General features: G+C 39.9%; 1 protein-coding gene across 1 annotated transcript in view; it reads left to right on the top strand.

Annotated features, from left to right (window-relative positions):
- The window catches only part of syn2b (synapsin IIb), a 116522-nt gene that overhangs the window by 68479 nt on the left and 25328 nt on the right, over window positions 1-22715 (top strand). Inside the window, exons 2-3 of the mRNA XM_082534731.1 lie at window positions 16697-16754; window positions 18169-18260. Coding sequence (XP_082390857.1) covers window positions 16697-16754; window positions 18169-18260 — 150 coding nt within the window. The remainder of the gene's footprint in view (window positions 1-16696; window positions 16755-18168; window positions 18261-22715) is intronic.

The raw sequence follows: 22715 nt of genomic DNA, 5'->3' as shown, positions 1-22715 counted from the left end.
TAAATGCAACAGTCTCAAACAGTCAGAGTTTTACCACAGCCATAGAGGCTTTTCTGACTCAGCCACCAATTTGCAGTAATGAGGAGGTTAGTGTGCTTCTACCCGGAGAAGCAGTCTTGCCACATATTTGTGATAATTGTCTGGCTTTGTCATCCCACTAATTAGTGAAGTACAAATACCACAGCATTCAATGTGAGCGGAAACAGACCCGACTGGCTGTATTTGTCACGGGCTGCGATGGCAGACCGTGGAGTGACAGTGAAAGCAGGGCCCAAACGCGAGACTCTAAGTGAAGGACAGTGGATTTATTTACAGGAGGTGAAAAACACACAACTATATACAAAATCCCAGCACTGTGGTCCCGTGGTGATTCTCCCTGAATCCCACACAGTGCAGATGTCCGTGAGAAGTGAAAGGTGGCGACTCCAAAAAACTCCAATTCCCACACCGTGACTTTAGAGGCGTACTCCGCTCCCGATTCCTGGTAACACAAAAGGCAGAGGGTTAGCAGGGGATCTGTTTCCGCGGAGGTTACGTAAAAGCTCACGGCAGTACTGACGAGTTCTGACTCAAGGATCCAGCGTCGGCCTCAGCTCAGCTGCAGTCCTAAATGCCGTTCCTAGACGAGCGTAATCTGCTGCAGCTGGCAGAGGACGACGAGCGGCAGGTGCGGCCGTCTCTCGAGTAGACCACTTCCGGGTTCGCAGTCTCCTCAGCGAACCCACACCTCCGGAAGCTCACACAGAGACACATGGAGAGATGGAGAGCAAACCAATACAACACACGGAAAACATAAACATAAACATACACTGAAAATGCCTGAGCCCTGGGTCCCTAGACCCAGGCCATGACAGTATTGGTCACACTATGGCTGTAATGCTTTGGGGGTTTTGTTATTGTTTTGGTTTTAATGTTGTGTTTGGTTTTGTAGTTTTTTCCCTCATCTTTGCCCTTACGCCCTCTAAGTGCATCCTCTGTTTCCCTCTCTGTGTCTCTGTTCCTGTCTGCTGTTAGTAGCTCTGCTTTGGTTACTGCCTGCTAGAGCTGGGCGATATGACCAAAAATATTTATCATGATATACATTTGAAAATTTGTGATAACGATATAACTGACGATATAATTTCACACTAGACAAAATACTTGATATTTCTTTCATAACACTTGATATGAAAGAAATAAACATTGAATATGTGTTAATCTGTAGCTGAAAATAGTCCCGAAGAAATACAGTTGTTGACAATATAAACAATGGCAGATTTGTTCTTTACAAAACTTGAGTGAAGAAAACCTCACAGGAGACCCGATGAATAACTGTAAGCTGGTAGAGGGTTGGCAAGAAACAAGAGAAGTTATGAGAGAAAAACAAAGAAAGCTGCAAAACAAAATAAAAACAAACTCGTCAAATTAAAGGAATGACATAAAACAAATTGCTGTCACTCCCTCCTTCTTTACAAGGATACCAACCATAATAATCACACACTTAGACACAAAACCAAAGCCACACTCGGCACACACAGCCCAACAACAAATCATCTGCATGTGGGGTTAAGCGAAACCTCAAGAAAACAATCATCTAAGGCTGTTAGTTTCAAAATGCTCCCTAGATGAGTCCTTTTTCATCAGGACACACACTGTGCTGTATTTGGGTGCTGTCATACATGCAAACTTAGAAGCATGCTTCGGCATCTACACGAGAGGGCAGTCTGCCCCACAGGTCTGTGTTTGTCACAGTAATGTAATGCAACCACGCAGGCAAAACCACACAGATAAGTCCTCTTCTGCTGCATGGACATAAACACATCTCCAGCCCCATTTATCACACTGCTGAAGGAAATGTACAAGCGTGGAGCGGACCATAAATATTTGGTTATATGTATTTTTTCATGTTCTGTGCTTAAGTGCATACAATTTTAAAAAGAAATATAAGATTTATTTTGTGTTGGTTTGCATTAGAACTGAATAAAGTGTATTTTTAGTTTATACAATGTTTGGGACTTCAGAAGTAATTGGACAAGTCAAGTCAAACTTATATATTTTATCAAATTTATGTACAGAAATCAACGTCACATCGGCCCTCTCCATGCAGTGTCGTGGAGTCTCCTTCAGCCTGGTCTTGAAGTGGGCTGCTACGCAATCAGATTAAGGGTCAGCTAGCCCAGGCAATCCACTCCTAAGAAGCTATTTGATTACTCTGGCTTTGGTTGTATATTTGCTGTTAATGGTAGCTATTTCTAATGCACAGAGTTGGAACAAACAGAAAGCTCACGTGTGCCTCTACATTCGTCATGTTGTTGCTTCCATCAGCAGCGAAACAGTTATCACTCACTGACAGTTATTTCACTGCCGTCCCAAAAAACTTCAAAAGAAAAATGTATCTAAAATTTATTTCTCCATTTTAAATTAAAACCTGAACAGCAAACATATTTAAACCATTTTCCTGTAAATTCTAATACTTTCAATATTCTGTATTTAATTGAAATCAGAGGAGCCATAATTTATCATATGACCTGCTTTCCACAACATGCAGTGGTTTCTAGACACACAAATGAGCTTCAGTCTCTGGGATACCTGTTTTCCTGTAGGGCTCACTGAAGGAGGATGATAGCAGGAGGAGTTACAGCCCCCCTTGTCTGCGGCTAAATAATTCAAGCGACATCTACACCTCAAGGCAAGAATGTACAAGTCAATACCACTGATTCAAAGGTTTCTATGCTGTGTCTGTTCCATCAGCACAGCCTATCAAAAGTCTGGCTCTCCTGACCAATTTTAACATTGAGCAAGAGCACGGAGTGTCAGTAAAAAAGACTGATACCCTGCTTAGTGAGAGAAAGGCAGGAGAGTAAATTATGTTTGCCTATTCATGCCTTGATCTGTCAGTGTCTGTGAGTTTCTTAGTGATTTACTGTGGCCTTCTCAACTAGCATGAGTCATCAGAAAGCTGCTTGTCACAACATGGTCAGACAAAGCTTGGAAACTAAATTGATGGATTATAATAAATCAGTGTGAGCAGTGTCAAAGAAAAATTAAAGATCAAATAGACAAGTATACTTGTAAAAAATGAAAAATAAATCCTAATATCATATACAGTAATGTAAAAAAAAAGGTTTTCACAGGTCTCTAAGAACTCTTTTGTATAACCAAGTTCATTTCATGATTCTGTACCCTGCAGAGCCACTTTTAGCAGCAACAACTTGAAGTAATTCTTTTTTGTATGACTTGATCAGACTCTAATATCACACTTTACAATGTTGCTTCAGTTCACTGGAGTTTGTGGATATTCGTTTATGCACAGCTCTCTTAAAGTCTTGGGACTGCATTTAAGTCAGGTTAAGGTCTGGACTATGATTAGGCCATCACAAAATTTTGCTCCTTTTCTTTTTCACTTATTTTTTTGTAGAATTGTTGCTGTGCTTAAGATCTTTGTCCTGTATCATCACTCAGTTTCTACTAAGCTTTATCTGTCACATCCTTACATTTAACTCTAGAATACACAGAGGAGGTCATTGTCGACTCAATGTCTGCAAGATGCTCAGGTTCTGTGGCTGTGAAACAATCCCAAATCATCATCCCTCCACTACTGTGCTGTGTTTGGTTTACACCAAACACGGTGCAGTGTATCATGGGCACACATCTCCACTTTGGTCTCATCTGTCGAAAGAAAATTGTTCCAAAACTTTGAAGGCCGAAGCCATGTTGCCATGTTAGGTTTTTAGAGAAGGCTTTCTCTTTTCTCTTCTTTCTGTGTTAACACACACGCCTGAGTGCTCCAGACCAGCAAACAACCACAACTTCTGCTTTTATAGGTGTGGTCACACTTGCTGATGATCAGGTGATTTACTCTCTTAATTCATATGGAAGAAGTAGACGTGTACTTTTTCCCAGTTTTCCCAGTACTTCATAGAGTTCCATTAAGTATTTTTCACTAAACTGTATGTCTGTATTCATTCAATGTTTGTCATATATTGTTTTGAATTTTAGTGCATTTAAAGGAAAGCAGACTGTTTTTTTTTTAACGTGAAATATAGTGTACCTTTGAGGATTTTATTTCATCCAACAATAATTAATGCTCCCCATCAATAGTGAGCACAGTCTATCGTTCACTGGTGTTTAATGAAGCTGCCTGTGAGGACCTGTGCGGTGTCTTTTTGAAGACAGTCTTTTTGGCTCAGAGGAACTGTCCTCATGCTCAGTTATACACCAGGGTTTCATTATATTGTGGTTAGAGCCAGTTTGCATTGCTCTGTAATAGGAGTCGTAAACACCACTGTATGAAATCTACAGTTTAACATGACAAAATAGCAGGTATCCCTTTTTGAACAAGAGTGTATAAATACATACTCCACTTATATCCTGTTAAGGATTTCTGTTTTCTCACACCTTTCCTTGGTAGTCCAACATAAACACCTTAGCCAGTGATTTCAGATGATGCTATTTATTCATCTTTCCACCATATGACACAATAACTTCCGAAAGTTTGCATAGAGACTGGAAATGAATTCTTGATGTACAGCCTGCAAAGTTCACCGATCCCTGTGTTTCATTTTCATGCACCTACATTGTCTGTTTGCACCAGCTGTCTCTCACTACACTTGAGCAGACACTTATAATGCCCTTCTACCCCAGCAGCCAGAATCTTGATTTCCACAATCTCAAGTGTAGATCCAGTAGAGGCAAAGGCGAATACTGGCTCAGATTGCCACAACAAAAGAAGGGACAGCAGTCATGTTGTAAAAATTAAAGCATTCTTGATCATATGAAACTACAGTAGATCAGCTTTCATTTATTAAAATCACAGCTTTGTTCTTTTCAAAGTGTTTGCATAACTTGACAACTTACATTTTTCTCTGTCTTCTCTACTGGTAGGCAAATATGTCAGCAATATAACATTTCCACAATTAACACAAAGTACCTTGCATGATCACTTGTGCACAACTCTTTTGTTTTCTTGCATCTTTTGGATGCACCTACACACTGAATCAATTATCAAAACTACTGAGTGAGAGGTGGAAAAATGCCTCTGAAAGGTAAACAACAGCTAAAATAGGAGAGAAAAGAGTGGAGAAATAGAGTGCCAAGGAACACTTTCTATCATAATGTTTATATATGTATGTGTAATAGGATATAATAGGCAGCAGATACAGTCATTATACCACGATTATTGACAGTATACTTGCCAAGTAAATTTCATTATATAATACAGGACTTTAGGCCATGTATACATCTTTCAGGGTAGATATTTGTTGAAATGGTCCTGTCTATTTCATGACCGTTTAGCAGCCAGACGTGAAGTGTGTGGCTTTTGATGTGAAGTTTCTCTCTTCTGTGCCTAGGAGCCTAGGAGCAGAGTAAAAACTTTAAGAACTGAAAAATCTACTACTATCTGACTTTTTAGCAGAATTATGCAGAGCGTGATGCTAGAGCTATTACATGTTATCTTTATTTTAAATCTACTCGTTGTATCCCCATCTGCAATACTGCTGGCACTCATTTCTTTGCCTTTTGCTCTCATCTGTCTTTGTCATCTTTTCCTCTCCTTATTGCTGTCTCTCTGCCATTACTATGCATTGATTTGAAAGGCTTAATTTCCACAGGCTGCCGCAGACTCATGGACTCCACCAATCAATAGCAAAAGTGGAATCATATTAAATGATCGTAGAAAAATGAGCTCAACCGTTACATTTAGACCAGTAAGAAGTCCTCGATAATTTGGCCTGCTGTTGCTGTAGTTCACAAAATATGCATCTAAACCATCTATGTCATTTGAGATAGTAACATTTTATAATGGACTGCATTGCTAAACTTTACAGACAAATGTGACAAATGGTGTGCTGAGCTGAATATGAGGTTCCCACAGAGTAATTTCTACAGTTAAAAACATCATAGCAATATCTGCATCTGTTCCAGAAATTCACAATTTCAGTAACACATCCACTTAACACAGAACCATTAGTAATTGCTACTGTGTATCACTTCTCTTTTTACTAAATTGAAGCCATTTGACTATTATGTAACCATGCAGACATTTCTTTTATCCCTAACTCTTATCAACTCAATCCATTAGAAACTTACTTCAGGTGCATTTGGCCGATGTTCATGAGTTGAAGCTTACATTTACTTTTACAAAGACAATTCCCCAAATTTGGAGATGCTGTGTAAAATGTAAATAAGAACAGAATGCAATGATTTGCAGATCTCATAAATTCATATTTTATCTGTGATATAGAAAACATATCAAATGTTTAAACTAACAAAATGTGCCAAATGTGTCGCATCCATTCAATTTTTAACAGCAGTAAATGTCTGGGAACTGAGGAAACCAGCTGCTGGACCTTTGGGAGAGGAATGTTGTCCCATTTCTGCCCGACGTAGGATTTTAGCTGCTCAGCAATTTTGGGACATTGTATTCTTCAAATGTTTTCAATTGGTGAAGCCACCTGGAGTCTTCTGCGAAGCCCTGCTGTTGTGATAGATGTAGTAAACAGTTTAGCATTTTCGTGCTATAATATAAAAGGTCTTCCCTGAAAAAGGCATGATGGTGCCTTTCCAGATGTGCAAGCTGCTAATTCTATAGGCTCTGATGCATGCTGGAACAGATGTAGGCTTTTGAACTGAGTACTGATAACAAGCAGCATGGTCTCTCTGTTCTTTAGACTGGAGCAGGCAGCATATATGTTTCCAAACATAATTTCACATTTCATTTTGTATGACCAAAGAATAGTTTCCTTTTGCCTCAAACTCCGCATTTATGGATGACACAGTGAACTGTGTTCACAAATTTCTGCAAGTGTTCATGAACCCATGCTATGATTTCCATGATGGAACCATGAAGGTTTTTAACGCAGTGCTGCCTGAGATCATAAGCGTCTAATGATGACGATAATGTTGATGGCTTTCGTTGTTAGTTTTGCTTTATTTCTAGTCACATTTGGATTCTTGCATTTATGGTGCTTTGAGCTTTTTATGTAGCAGTAAAAAAAAGCTTCAGTATCTGAATCTCCCCTTAGTTTGAGCCACATTTTGCAATCTAGTTTCTGAGCTGTAAACTCATTTCTTGGGTTTCAATTATATGCTGCCTCATTTTTCTTCCCCCGTGTCTTTTTAAGTCTCCATCTCGCTGTTCGATATTCCCCTGTTGTATTTTGGTAGCTGTTTTCTTCTGTGGCTTGTTCCTGGGTTTACATCCTTTGTCTTGTCATTCTTGATCAGTTTTAGCTGTGTCTGGTTACCTTATGCTTCCAATTTTCCAATTGGTTCTTGTGTCTTCAGACCCTCACTTTGCTTCTGTTCTTTGTCATGTTGTACTGTTTAATCTGTGTGCCTTATACAGTTTTTGTTTCTCCTGGAATTTAATCAGCCTAAATAAACAGCTGTATGTTATTGGAATGCTGTTTTCTTTCGTCCTTGCATCTGGGTCCGAACATCTTCATTCTCCAAACGTGACAGCCCATCTTTACTACTGAGAAACTGCCATTCTAAGAAGTTCTTTGTAACGCTTGCATGTGTTTACAGACCCCAGCATGACACACATACAGCCTGCGTTTGCCTTGCCACAACTCTTTTTATATCCAATCATGTCACTGACCTGCTACCAATTAACCTAATTAGTTCCTAAATGTTCCTCCAACTGTTTCTTTTCAGTGCCACTTACCTTTAAAGCCTTTTGCTTCCCCCATGAGACATGTTGCTGCCATAAAATTGAAAATGAGCTCATGTTTTTCCATAAACATTTAATACATTGTGACTAAAATATGGGTTTATGAGATCTGCAAATCTGCAAATCAATGCATTCTGTTTTTATTTACATTTTACAAAACAACCCATTTTTTTGTAATTTGGTCTTCTATTTTTGTCTGTTAGGCTCATATATATATATATATATATATATATATAGATATATACAGTGGGGCAAAAAAGTATTTAGTCAGCCACCGATTGTGCAAGTTCCCCCACTTAAAATGATGACAGAGGTCAGTAATTTGCACCAGAGGTACACTTCAACTGTGAGAGACAGAATGTGAAAAAAAAATCCATGAATCCACATGGTAGGATTTGTAAAGAATTTATTCGTAAATCAGGGTGGAAAATAAGTATTTGGTCAATAACAAAAATACAACTCAATACTTTGTAACATAACCTTTGTTGGCAATAACAGAGGTCAAACGTTTACTATAGGTCTTTACCAGGTTTGCACACACAGTAGCTGGTATTTTGGCCCATTCCTCCATGCAGATCTTCTCGAGAGCAGTGATGTTTTGGGGCTGTCGCCGAGCAACACGGACTTTCAACTCCCGCCACAGATTTTCTATGGGGTTGAGGTCTGGAGACTGGCTAGGCCACTCCAGGACTTTCAAATGCTTCTTACGGAGCCACTCCTTTGTTGCCCGGGCGGTGTGTTTTGGATCATTGTCATGTTGGAAGACCCAGCCTCGTTTCATCTTCAAAGTTCTCACTGATGGAAGGAGGTTTTGGCTCAAAATCTCACGATACATGGCCCCATTCATTCTGTCCTTAACACGGATCAGTCGTCCTGTCCCCTTGGCACAAAAACAGCCCCATAGCATGATGTTTCCACCCCCATGCTTCACAGTAGGTATGGTGTTCTTGGGATGCAACTCAGTATTCTTCTTCCTCCAAACAGGACGAGTTGAGTTTATACCAAAAAGTTCTACTTTGGTTTCATCTGACCACATGACATTCTCCCAATCCTCTGCTGTATCATCCATGTGCTCTCTGGCAAACTTCAGACGGGCCTGGACATGCACTGGCTTCAGCAGCGGAACACGTCTGGCACTGCGGGATTTGATTCCCTGCCGTTGTAGTGTGTTACTGATGGTGACCTTTGTTACTTTGGTCCCAGCTCTCTGCAGGTCATTCACCAGGTCCCCCCGTGTGGTTCTGGGATCTTTGCTCACCGTTCTCATGATCATTTTGACCCCACGGGATGAGATCTTGCGTGGAGCCCCAGATCGTGGGAGATTATCAGTGGTCTTGTATGTCTTCCATTTTCTGATGATTGCTCCCGAAGTTGATTTTTTCATACCAAGCTGCTTGCCTATTGTAGATTCACTCTTCCCAGTCTGGTGCAGGTCTACAATACTTTTCCTGGTGTCCTTCGAAAGCTCTTTGGTCTTGGCCATGGCGGAGTTTGGAGTCTGACTGTTTGAGGCTGTGGACAGGTGTCTTTTATACAGATGATGAGTTCAAACAGGTGCCATTCATACAGGTAACGAGTGGGGGACAGAAAAGCGTCTTACAGAAGACGTTACAGGTCTGTGAGAGCCAGAGATTTTCCATGTTTGAGGTGACCAAATACTTATTTTCCACCGTAATTTACGAATAAATTCTTTACAAATCCTACCATGTGAATTCATGGATTTTTTTTCCACATTCTGTCTCTCACAGTTGAAGTGTACCTCTGGTGCAAATTACTGACCTCTGTCATCATTTTAAGTGGGGGAACTTGCACAATCGGTGGCTGACTAAATACTTTTTTGCCCCACTGTATATTCAAGTTTCATTCTATATACTCAAGTTTCATTCTATATATTCAAAAGATCATACTATATATTCAGACTTTGGTTGGAATATATATATAATATTTTCCTAAAGGGCATTCCATAATATATATATATATATATATATATATATATATATATATATATATATATATATATATATATATATATATATATTTAGAGAGAGAGAGAGAGATCGATATTAACAACAAATGTTGTTTACACAGTTTGATGTTGGAGTTCAATGTAAAATTTCATTTACATTGAATTGTTGCTTTAACACAAGCTAATAGACTTTTGGGGAATTGCTCTGTACATATTTCCTCATAATGTTGATCTCTGCTGCAGTGCACTTTAATGCCGTGTAGTCCGTCACTGCTGATGGATTGAACACACTTTTTGGTTTTCTCTAGAATAACAAAGCAGCAGTGGGTGTGTGTCTCTGGGCAACACTATTAAACTCTGCTCAACTATATGTTTATTTTTTAAGACATTAGTGGATGCTATGTAATAAATACATGAAAACTTAGGAATAACCTGTCAGAGATGATTTGTTTTTGGCAGCCTTGGGATGTATGGCATCCTTTAGCCTAAAAGAACTAGTCACACTATCTGCCCCCTGAGAGTGCTCATTATGCTGAAGGAAACAGAGGCTTGAATGGATGTAACAGAGAGAAAGCTTTCAGTATAACAGTCTTTGCCTGAGGGTGCATACAGTGGTTTGCAAAAGTATTCGGCCCCCTTGAACTTTTCCACATTTTGTCGCATTACAGCCACAAACATGAATCAATTTTATTGGAATTCCACGTGAAAGACCAATACAAAGTGGTGTACATGTGAGAAGTGGAACGAAAATCATGCATGATTCCAAACATTTTTACAAATAAATAACTGAAAAGTGGGGTGCCGCTGAGCTCCTGTGCCTTTGCGGGCAGCTATCGCTCCTGTCGCTGGCGGAGCTCCGCTACCACCCGGGCATCACTTTCCAGCCTCGCCGGAGATACATCCATCGCGGGTCCCTCAGGATTTTCAATAACTCCAATGGAACTAAATTATTCTGGTCTGCTGCTCGCCACCCTCGCAGGAACCCTGATCGGGCTGTCAACCATCGATCTCTAGCTCAACTGCCCAGGGCACCCACCGCGATTAGCAAAAAAGAAAATACTCCACTCAACTTCGGTCTTCTAAACATTCGTTCATTGACAAGTAAGGGACCTCTCATCCAAGACCTCCTATCTGACTGTAAGTTTGACTATTTCTGCTTAACTGAAACCTGGCAACAACCTGATGACTTTTCTCAGCTAAATGAATCTACTCTTCTGGGGTTTGTTTACTTTTCTAAACCCCGCTGCTCAGGTCGTGGGGGTGGTCTCGCGATCTTTTTTCGCCAGCACTTGAAAGTCCTGCCAGTTAATGTTGATACCTTTAGTTCTCTAGAGGTCCTTGCATGTGAGCTGACTGGACCCATTCCCACCATCATAGCTACTGTATAGCCCCAAACCTAACCCTGTCTTCCTCAGTGACTTTGCTAATCTACTAACCCATCTTTCATCTCTCTCCCCAAATGTGATCTTGGTGGGAGATTTCAACATTCACATGGACAACAATGACCTTGCGCTCACCAGAGACTTTTCCTCCTGTCTCGAAGGCTCTGAATCCCACTCACTCTAAAGGACACACCCTGGACTTGGTCTGCTGTTCTGGTCTTACTCCCTCGAATCTTTCTGCTACTGAAATCCCCATAACTGACCACTTCCTCCTTTCATTTAACCGCACTCTCTGCTGCTCTTCTACCAAGCCAACCCGTCTCATCTCGTTCCGCAACATCAAGAACATTGATATGGACATTCTCACTACCAGTTTGGACAATGTTCAGATTCCAGACTTCTATTCTACTCCTGATGATTTGTTGTTAATTTATAATAATTGTCTACGCACTGTCCTTGATCCTCTGGCTCCTGTAAAAGCCCACTCTGTTTCCTTCGCTCGCTCTGTTCCCTGGTTTACCCCTGACCTCCGAGCTCTGAAGGCCAAAGCTCGGCAGCTAGAGCGTAAATATAAGAAATCTGGTTTAACTGTTGATTCAGAAATCTATAAATACCACGTACTTCAGTATAAAGACTCCATCAGCAAGGCAAAACAAAGCTTCTACTCTGGTATTATCGGTTCTTATGAGGGTAATGCAAGGACTCTGTTTTCAGTTCTCAACAAACTAATTCAACCCCCCAACACTTTACCACCGCACTTCTATTCCTCTGAAACCTGCAACTCCTTGATGGTGTTCTGGACTACGAAAATCAATAACATCCACCAGCAACTCAGATCAAATGTTGTGTCTGCGCCCTCTCCAGAACCCTTTCTCCTTTTTGAGCCGTTTTCCACTTTTCATCTTCCTGATTTATCCGATATTTCCGAGTTCATATGTAAATCAAAGCCTGCCACATGTCATCTTGGCCCCATGCCCACAGGGCTTGTGAAATCCTGCCTCTCTTCTTTACTCCCACTCATCTCTGCTATCATTCACTTTTCTCTCACCACCGGTATCGTTCCCTCCTTATTCAAGACTGCTCTAGTCACTCCTATACTGAAAAAACCTTCTTTAGATCCTAACAACTTTAACAACCTCCGTCCGATTTCCAATTTACCCCTCATTTCTAAGATACTCGAAAAAGTGGTTGCAGCTCAACTTCAGTTACACCTGGTTAATAATAACATCTACGAGAGATTTCAATCTGGTTTTCGCTCATGTCACAGTACCGAAACTGCTCTACTTAAAGTCACTAACGATCTTCTAATCGGAGCTGACTCTGGTCTTCTCACCATTCTCTTCCTTTTAGATCTGAGTTCAGCCTTCGACATCATCTCTCACTTTGTACTTCTAAGCAGACTTTCTTCTCTTGGCATCTCTGACACACCCCTCGCCTGGTTTCAATCATATCTCCTCGACCGTTCCCATTTTATTCAACTAAGATCATTCCGCTCTCGTCTATTCCTTGTCACCTCTGGTGTACCTCAAGGCTCAGTTTTAGGCCCTCTTCTCTTCATAATATACATCCTCCCTCTAGGTACCATTTTCCACAAATTTGATCTTCAGTTTCACTGTTTTGCTGATGACACCCAGTTATATCTCTCTTGCAAACCTGATTCCTCCCTCCCACCTTCCTCCCTGTCAGAATGTCTATCCGAGTCAAAATCCTGGTTTACCTCTAATTTTCTAAAGCTCAGTGAGGATAAAACTGAGAGCCTCCTTATTGGCACCAAATCCAACCTTATGAAGGCAAACCATTTCTCACTCACCATCGATAACTCCACAGTTTTCCCTTCTCCTCAGGTTAAGAGCCTTGGTGTCATCCTAGACAGTTCACTTTCCTATAAATCTCACATCAATAAGCTCACCCGTTCTGCCTACTTCCATCTACGTAACATTAACAGATTGCTTCCTTCTCTTTCCACCCAGTCTACGTCCATTTTTGTCCATAGTCTTGTTACCTGTATTGACTACTGCAATTCTCTTCTGCATGGTCTCCCCCAAAAATCCCTCCATAAGCTCCAACTGGTTCAGAACTCTGCTGCTCGCATTATCACCAGAACCCCCTCCTACCAGCACATCACCCCTGTTCTTCAGGAACTTCACTGGCTCCCTGTGAAATTCCAGATAATTTTCAAACTTCTTCTGCTCACCTTCAAGGCCATTCATAACCTGGCTCCTCCTTACCTTTCTGACCTGTTAACCACTACCTGTTCTGCCCGTTCACTTCGATCTTCTTCTTCTATCCAGCTTGCTGTACCTTCCTTCCGCCTCACCACCATGGGAAGCAGAGCTTTCAGCTGCTCTGCTCCCAGGCTGTGGAGTGGAACTCTCTGCCCCCAGAAATAAGAAACATTGGTTCTCTCCCCCAGTTTAAATCCCAACTCAAAACTCATCTGTTCAAATCTGCATATTCACTGTGAATCCACTGTTTGTTAATTTTATCTTGTGCTTTTGTTTTATTGTTCCTATTCTGCCATTGTTTTACTAAGTGTTTTATCCTATTGTAAAGTGACCTTGGGTGACTTGAAAGATGCTCATAAATAAAATTTATTATTATTATTATTATTATTATTATTATTATTATTATTATTATTATTATTATTATTATTTAGCCCCCCTGAATACTTTGTAGAACCACCTTTTGCTGCAATTACAGCTGCCAGTCTTTTAGGGTTTGTCTCTACCAGCTTTGCACATCTAGAGACTGAAATTCTTGCCCATTCTTCTTTGCAAAACAGCTCCAGCTCAGTCAGATTAGATGGACAGCGTTTGTGAACAGCAGTTTTCAGATCTTGCCAAAGATTCTCGATTGGATTTAGACACCAGACAGGTCAGGGATAAAGTTATTGAGAAATTTAAAGCAGGCTTAGGCTACAAAAAGATTTCCCAAGCCTTGAACATCCCACGGAGCACTGTTCAAGTGATCATTCAGAAATGAAAGAAGTATGGACGGCCTTGTCTTGCTAGGTTTACAGTTGTTCCATACTTCTTGAATAATTACACACACCCCACTTTTCAGTTATTTATTTGTAAAAAATGTTTGGAATCATGTATGATTTTCGTTCCACTTCTCACGTGTACACCACTTTGTATTGGTCTTTCACGTGGAATTCGAATAAAATTGATTCATGTTTGTGGCTGTAATGTGACAAAATGTGGAAAAGTTCAAGGGGGCCGAATACTTTTGCAAGCCACTGTAAGTCTGTGCTGGCAAAGCATTGTTTCTACCTTTATACCTTCTATCTTATTGTATACTATTCTGGGTTTGCTGGAAACTGGGTCGTGTGTAAAGGGTAACTTCCTCCTACTGACCTACAGTGGTTTACTTTGACTTGCAAGTGAAACTGCCTTTTTTCCACTAGGTAAGGCAAAAACCTTACCTCTTTTCAACGTGGTTTTAAGCTACTCTAAGCTGTGTAACATGCATGATTGTTGCATTATTTGAGAACCAAGTAGTTTTAGCTTCAGATAATGCAAACCATTGAACTGTATGTTCCAGCTAAGCATTTGCACTGTGCAATATTTAAAGCTATGTTATAGATATATTTACTAGCCTGCAAAACTAATTTTCAGCCATAGCAAGCAGCAAAGATGTAGTACAGATGTAGTTATAACATAGTTTACCCATTGAATTACACTGTGGAGGATTTAGCTGCTAAATAATTAGACATTTCCTTTAAGTAGTGGCAAAAAGCCCAAGTGAATACAGGATATATCGAGTTGCACGAACACATAACTAGATGCAGGCTAAGGTCGCTGCTTGTGTGCTGGATATGTAAAAAGTCGCCTGTTTGCATTTACTTTTGCTACTGAAGTGTGACAGTGTCAGTGGTCAATTTTTACTGAGAATAAATCGCAGTAATACAGCTTTGTGGACATCTGATACAACAACATTTTGTCATCACACACACATTGAATGTACAGGTCATCTTTGTTCCTATCCAGTAAAAGTTCATTCCCAGAAATTCACTTACAGCTCAGTTGAGGATATTTATGTGCATGTCCTGCATTTTGCTATGTGACAGCAGCATTATTCTTTTTAATGGAATTAAACAAAGAGGCTCCATCAGCTGTCTTTCAGTAGAGCTCTATAATTGTCCATTAGTGTGTTGCCCTGGTATTGCATATCTCTGTGTATTGTTTGCTTCATGCACCAGATACTGAACACATACTGAACCCTCATTTGCTCCTAAACCCATTCAGCAGCAGAGGCACCAGCTATGTTTGACTCTCAATACTCTGTTTGGAGGCACTGTGGTGTAACTTGTTGAGTCAATGCTGTGGGAGGTGATGACATTTTTCATTCATAAGTATGATGCGTGGCATGGGGTGGTCATTTTTCACGATGCAGTAAAGGCTTCAGTGGTGAATTCATGGGTGTCACCAGTGCAGTGTGTTTAATCAGCTGCCTGTGCTGAGACACACACACACACACACACACACACACACACACACACTAAAACGATCACTTTCTAGTAGGGCTAATAAAGATATATTGCTGCAGTTATAAGGTCACCAATTTTGTTGGTGTGGTTATTGATTGTCAGAAGTTAAGGCATCATATCCTCAAAGTGTTTCTCTCACAGATGGTCTAATCCTAATGAACCACACTAACGAGCCAGATGCCTGCGTGCCGCATTACACGAGGTCCCTGTGAGGTTATGTGGAAAAAAACCCTGCAAATATTTTTAATTGACAGCACAGAGAGGAACCATGTGTGTGTGTGCAATCTGATGTCATGATAAATTGTGGTACATGAGCTGGCATAATATTTGCCGAGGATGGCTGTTTGAATGAATAATTGAAGGAGGTTCAATTAGGAGTGAGATTAGAGAGGGAGTCGCTTTACCCGGGATCCAAATGTGTTTGGAGAACTCACTTCTCCATCTTTTTAGACGCATCTCGTCTCCTGGAGTTTCCTGAAAAGACATCTCACAAAGTATTTCATAATAAATTTGGTGAAGACTCATAAAGAAAAGCTATCAGATGCGACTTCCAAAACATGTCTGCTGTTTTTGATTCATGTTCTTGGTTATTGCTTTTTTTTTTTTAAGAGTCAGTGTACGGTTTGATGATGGATGTGCAGTAAACACTCTGCGATCCATTTGTGATGCCTGTGTATAATAAAAACATCCTGCTTGTGTTTTGGCTGACGGTCTGTGTGCCTCTATTGCTCTTCTCATTCTCTGTGCCTGTCTGTCTTTTCCTGCCTGCTCTCCATCTGTCTCCCTGTTTGTGTTTACTTGCAATCTATTTCTACGTCACTCTTGAGCGATTGGCGGCCGAGATATTAGTACGTAAACATCGAACAACACACTTATTGGAAGCATTTATCATTCAAACTGCAAAATGTTTTACAGCTTGGATCAAAACTTAACGTCACCACCATGTGTGATGAGACCAACTGCAGTTTCAGCACGGCCTTCTTATCTACTGTATCTTTTGTAATATGTTCACAAAGGCTCATTAAAATATGCTTCATCATGCAAATATGAGAAAGTTTGGCCATTAGAAGTGCACAAACAAAGGCCTCCATTTTCTGTCTCCCATTTGTGCCACAGCAGCTATATTGTCCAGTAGAGGGCAGCATAGACAACTGAGAGGTTTGGTGTGTGCAATAGCAAACTAAAACACTTCTCTTCTTTTGCAGGGGCAAAGTGTTTCGAGGAAAGAAGGTCCTTGGGGAATATGACATCAAAGTGGAGCAGGTATCATGCTGGATTTAATAAATATGTGATGCTACAGAAAAGAGATGCCAGTCATCAAAGTGAACTGATATTCTATTGAGTATCATTAATAATAACAACAGAAGATGCTTTTCGCAGCTGTAATGATCTGAGAGGAATTTAAGTTTTCTCTTTAGTTTAGCTTAAATCTCTTGGAAAACTAGAAATATTACTGTAAACATCAGTAGTATTTTAAGACACTAGGTCATATTATGCTGATAAACATTTTAGAATGCTAACAGGCTAAACACAAGATTGTGTGAACCTGGTAAATGTTACCTGCTTCACACCATAGTGATAGCATCGTCAAACAACATATGAGGTTGATGGTGTCAAAATTTACCCCCAGGATTCTCATAGTGTCACCTCATAGCAAACTAAACCTTAATATTAACACATACAGCTGCTGTCAAGACATGACGTCTCTTTAATGTTGAAATCTAATGTTGCTGATGGCCTTGTAAACGAAGCTGTTTGATTTGGCCACATTTTCTTACGTAACCTTCACGTACAGTAATACTTTTTTGAGGTGTTTTGGTGCGGAAAAATGGAAAAATAATCAACTTTTTTGTATACGTCTGGCTTTACATTGATTTACTTTGTTTTTTAAACATCATAAAATTTTATTGTCCTCATCTGTCTTCTCCTTTGTCCAGTAAAGTGAGTGTCCACGCATGAACAGTTGGCTAGACTTGTAAAACAAAAAAAATACAGTAAAATTATACAGGACCTGTGTATTAGGCTGTACAGTTATTTTTGCTCACGTTGTTTCAGATGTAGGATTTGACTGTCGCAGTGGTTTCATATTGGTTCAGCCAACTAACCAGAAAATCCTTTTGCAGTGCTCGGTTACTGCATTTGAGATGACTATTCTCTGGGGTTTCACACCAAACAGTTTCACACCTAATAGATGTTGACAGTTAAATTACAACCTCAAGCCTCACCACAGATGTGAAATAGACACCAGTGGAGACAGAAGTCGGCAGCTATGAGTCACAGACAGATCTTCGCTGTTTTTTCGACCACACCAAAGAGCAGCCATGTACATTGTTTTGCTGCACAAGCACACGGTTTATTTACGCTGCATAACACAGCGTGACTGCGTAAGTAAATAACAGCAGGAAAAGTCTGTGAGGTTGAAAAGTGTCGTTTAATTGTTTGTTTTGATTGCCCCATGACTCATTCATTCAAATGATTAATAATGAATAATGTGCATGCTGTGAAAGTAGCTTTATGAGAGAGAGAAATAGCACATTGGACAGAATTTCCTGCACAAAAACCTTCAACAATGAAACAATGTCATTTATTAAAAGCACAAATAACCAATCATAAGCATCAGATTGTATCAACATTGCATAACTGATTAAATTATCTTCTTTTCTCCTTCGCCACGTAGGCTGAGTTCTCAGAGATCAACCTCGTCTCACATTCAAACGGGACCTGTAATGTGGACATGCAGGTCATCAGGGGCGGGACCAAAGTTGTCAGGTCAGCATCACACGTACACAGACATTGTCACACACATAGAGTAATTGTTAAAACATCATTATCCTAATGAGTAAAATTGAACAGGAATAATCCCAAACTGGAAAGAGAAACAACACAAATTCACAAACAGTGTAAATGACGACAGTGCATACGAAAAAACCCCAACTTGACTTCTACCCACTCTGTAACTTACCAGCAAGACACCTGTCAGCAGCGCTTTAGCTTTCGGTGTCATTCATCTTTTCCTGATGTTACTGAAAGTGAAACAAAACATAAAGAGAGACAGTAGAAGGCCATTGTGCGGTATGGTGTTCATCAGAAACAACACAAATTCATAAACAGCGTAAATGACATTTGTGAGATCTTTGTGAGATAATTTCACTTTGGTTCTCTCAGAAAATAGTAAACGCACATGAAGTGCACCAGTAAGCAACAAGAGCTTTTGATGGCAAACACAATGCAGCTGTAACCATTAACTAACTTTTCCTACAGTAATGCCATGAAGCCAAACCTACACCATCTTCACAAAATCACCAAACTTTGTAGTTTTACTGCTGTTGCAAGGGCACACAAAGGAGCACAAGGCACAACGCTCCACGTGACACAAATGATTCTCCTCTTAAATTACAGCCACTTAACACAATTAAGTCCTTGGAAAATTACCACCACTTTGAATCCTTGTGAAAGGGCAAGAGCAAACTTACAGTTTTAGCCCTGATTTACCACATTTATGCATCAGTTAGCGTCGTTTCTGTAAGACAGAAAAGCTTCAGAGTGCATTTGGAAAGAATGAACATTGTTTACTGAAAGCTCTGATCAGTGGAAAAAGAGCAGAGGCGTTTGACCACAACCATCACCCGCAGGGCGGTACAGTAGATTTGCCTATACTGTAGACATGCTCACACACCACAAACCACACTGACAGAGACACCAGTATCCTGGCTGAAGACTGGGACTTATTAAGCAAGACGGTAGCTCCTACTGGTGTAAAACAAGCAAAAAACCAACAGGAAATGAAGGGTGTAGCATTAGTTTTATGATGGGCTGGCCTGCACATGCTCACACAATGACCAGGGCCAAATGCTGAAGATCATGTGGAGTAAGACAGACTTTAAATTACTGCGGGCAGAATGATTCACACTCGTCTGTCCCAGCTGTGTCATGTCTACGGAAGTCTTATTCTTTGTGTGGAGGCGATGAACGAGTTTCCAACATAAACCTCAGTGTGTCTTGCTGTCTGCCCGTGTGATGCACAGTTTTTCGACCTGAATGCACCTACAATTGATTCTGTAATTACAGCGTGTTCATTGATTTCAAGTCAAAGCGGGGAGTTCCTAACTGCTCAGATACTGCGTTGCTAAGTAACCTCGATCCCCGAAGATCTTTTATGTCTAGACTTTACCACTGCACAATCTACATCTATACTGTCTTTACTGAACAATTTCTGGTTTGTTTTTTGTTTTGTTTTGTTTTTAATTGTTATGTATGAAAAATGAAGCAATAACAAAAAGTTTTGTTTTCTCATTATTTACGTTGAAACACGTTGCACTTTTTGCATTTGGGTGGTATTTTAGCAGTACTCACAGAGCATTCGGCAAGCTCTTCAGTGCATGTATGCATAGCTAGCCTCCACATACTCAGACACACAAACCAAAATTTGGATTTAATTGCTTAGTTTTTAATGTATGTTAATGCACGTTGGCCATAGTCAGTATTCATAGCATCAGTATGTGAAACTCCCCGAAAAACAGCTAACGTGGCAAAGTCTATAACAGCAATTTCAGTAAATGCAACAGTGTTGCATTTACTCATTGATTGTTTGTGATCTGAACCATTTTGGGTCTGCTTATCCAGGAAAAACTGAATCTCTTTTGCTAATTGTTGTGGTGCGTACATGGAGAGCATCCATATGCTTAGCCACACACATAGGATTTCAGGCTAAACAGGAAAAGGCTCCGCTAAAGGAATCATGCTATTTGATGAGAAGTCTTCAAGAGGCCATTAAAAATGTTTTAGTTTTGTGTTTTGTCTTATGTCTGTGAAGGTTCTTCCAGAAGTGTTTTGTCTTACTTTTGTCTGCTTTATTGAAGAAATTACTATTTATTTCTAAATAATCATCTTTTTGAGTTAAAATAATTTATATTTAGAGTCACAAATAAATGTGCTCAAAGGCTAAAAAGTGCTATATTTAAAAGGCCCTCTTTTATAAATCTCAGTCATTGTTCTCAGTCGTTTAAGCCTCATTTCCACTCCCATATTTAGCCACAAATAAATGGGCACACGCCTTAATTTCGTCATTTACAAAATTGCTCTTCTATTTAATTATTGGACAAACTGCCAAGACAATATCCTGGAAGAAGTTTCTAAAGCACAGAAAATGAACTTTGGGTTGGTGTGGTTCACTTATGGAATCTCAAACAAAAGAAACTAAGGATAACCTGAAAGGGCTTGGGTCAATGATCCTGGCAGTGACAAAACAATCTATAAATAAAGATATACGAACAGTACTAATATTAGGGATAGTGGTAAAAGTGACTGACTCAATACAAAGCAGTACACTACAAGGATGTATGTGAGTTGGAATTTATGCATAAATTACTAGCGGGTGGGTTTGTAGACAGAAAAAAGATAATAAGAAATGTAAGCTCTGTCTCATCTCCACTTTACCTGAGTGGGATTGGCTTGCTCCAAAAACCCAGTGCATGCATGGCCAGAGTATGCCTAACGTCTGCAGATTCGTTTTCAAATTGTGCATGTTGCATCTATGTGAATACATCGTTTATACATGTGACAACCATCGCTTTTGTTTCATTTCATACTGAAAGCTTGTTTGGATGGCTGTGGCTTTCTTGGCAACATCGAATGAGGGTAGTACTGATGAGCCTTACTGCCAGTAATGAAGAGGCTACAGTCACATTAATTGCTCTGTCCTCTCCACCAGAGTCTTTTAGTTTGTTGGAGTGTCTGATTAGTATTCTCAGTGCATGAAGAGCTGGTGGTGGTCACACTGCGGCAGAGTTTTCACTCTCTGTCTGTCTTCTTTCACTCCTCTCTACATCTCTTTCTTCACTGTATTCTTTCTCACACCTCTCTCTCTGCTTTTCCTCACATTCCCTCGCTGTCATACGTGCATGCAGGGACAAAAGAAAAAATAACAGGAGTCATGTCCTGTCAGCGTCAGCCGTTCAGTGAGTTGAACTGCACTGAATATTGTTTCTGACCTTAACCCTCTGGTCATAAATTGCTTCTCTGAGCTTCAGTGCTGTGGGTGTTTTTGTATGGAGACCTACACAGTTTCAAATGTAGAATATTACAGAAAATCAACAAAAAAGACTTTAAATCAATAAAAGCCCCACTGGGAATATATTACTCTCTGCAATTTAGCATTTATTTCTTTTCACTTGTGCATAACAATCCCTCATTACCTCTCAGTAGTTAGATTTTACTGCACTGCAGTCCTCATCAATGTTAACTGTGCACAGCCACCTCTCTGACAGTAGTATTTTCACCACCTTCATTTTCACCTGCCATGATGGGATTTCCCAGCAGGACAGAATGTGTGCAAGGCTCAAACAGCTTCTTGCCCACCCCAGTTTTATCTCCGGCTTGGGGCAGTAAAATAACTTGAGGTTTCAATGTTATACCAAGAAAAAGCAAGGTGAGACATACAAGTAGTAAAACGCACTGTTTTCTAGCAGCTAATTTAAGTAGCAAAGTATTTGGGTTGTCCAAAATTTTATGAAGGGGAGGAATATAAGAGAAATATGTCATAATTTAGAGTTACTACATTGTTGATTGGTTACTTTTGAATATGTTTTTATTGGCAAATATAGTGTTTAATGTTTCAAACGTAATGTTTCCCTTTATCAATGCTGGGACTTTTTTTTCTGACAGCAAAACAAAGATGTCAGGTTTATTGCAGTGGAGCTTTTAAATGGAGACCTTTTTTTCCTATTCTGTTTCTGCAGTAGAAAGCAGTTTGCATTTTTTCCACACAGAAATCAATCAGACAATCAATAAAGAATCAGAACTCTAAGCAGAACTAACAATTGCACAGGTATCGATACAATTGTGTCCGTGTTAATCTCTGTTTAGCAGTGGCAAAGAAGTAAAAGCAGATTTTTTTTTGTTGATTGATTAAATGCTCAAAACAAGACTCGAATTATTATTAAACGACTAATTATAGTGTTTAAACTAATTCTAAGATCCTTTCTGAGAGAAACTTTTATATACAGTAATTTAATGGGTATGTGTTTAGTTAACTATCTTCTGCCCCCTTTTATAATCTGCTCATGCTTTAGGTAATGTATTCAAACATGAAAGGTCATTTCGACCACAAGTTTTCATCCAAACTGACTGTTTGAAACATCCAAGTAGAGACTCCACACAAAGCAAAACAAACCTTTCTCACTCTCCGTGTGGACACAGAAGATAACTGTGATGTTTTGAGTTGCT

The sequence above is a fragment of the Aulonocara stuartgranti genome (genome assembly GCF_965226115.1).
Source record: "Aulonocara stuartgranti genome assembly, chromosome: 5".
Lineage (NCBI taxonomy): Eukaryota > Metazoa > Chordata > Actinopteri > Cichliformes > Cichlidae > Aulonocara > Aulonocara stuartgranti.
The sequence above is the reverse complement of the archived record's forward strand: the minus strand, read 5'-3'. Positions and strand labels throughout refer to the sequence as shown.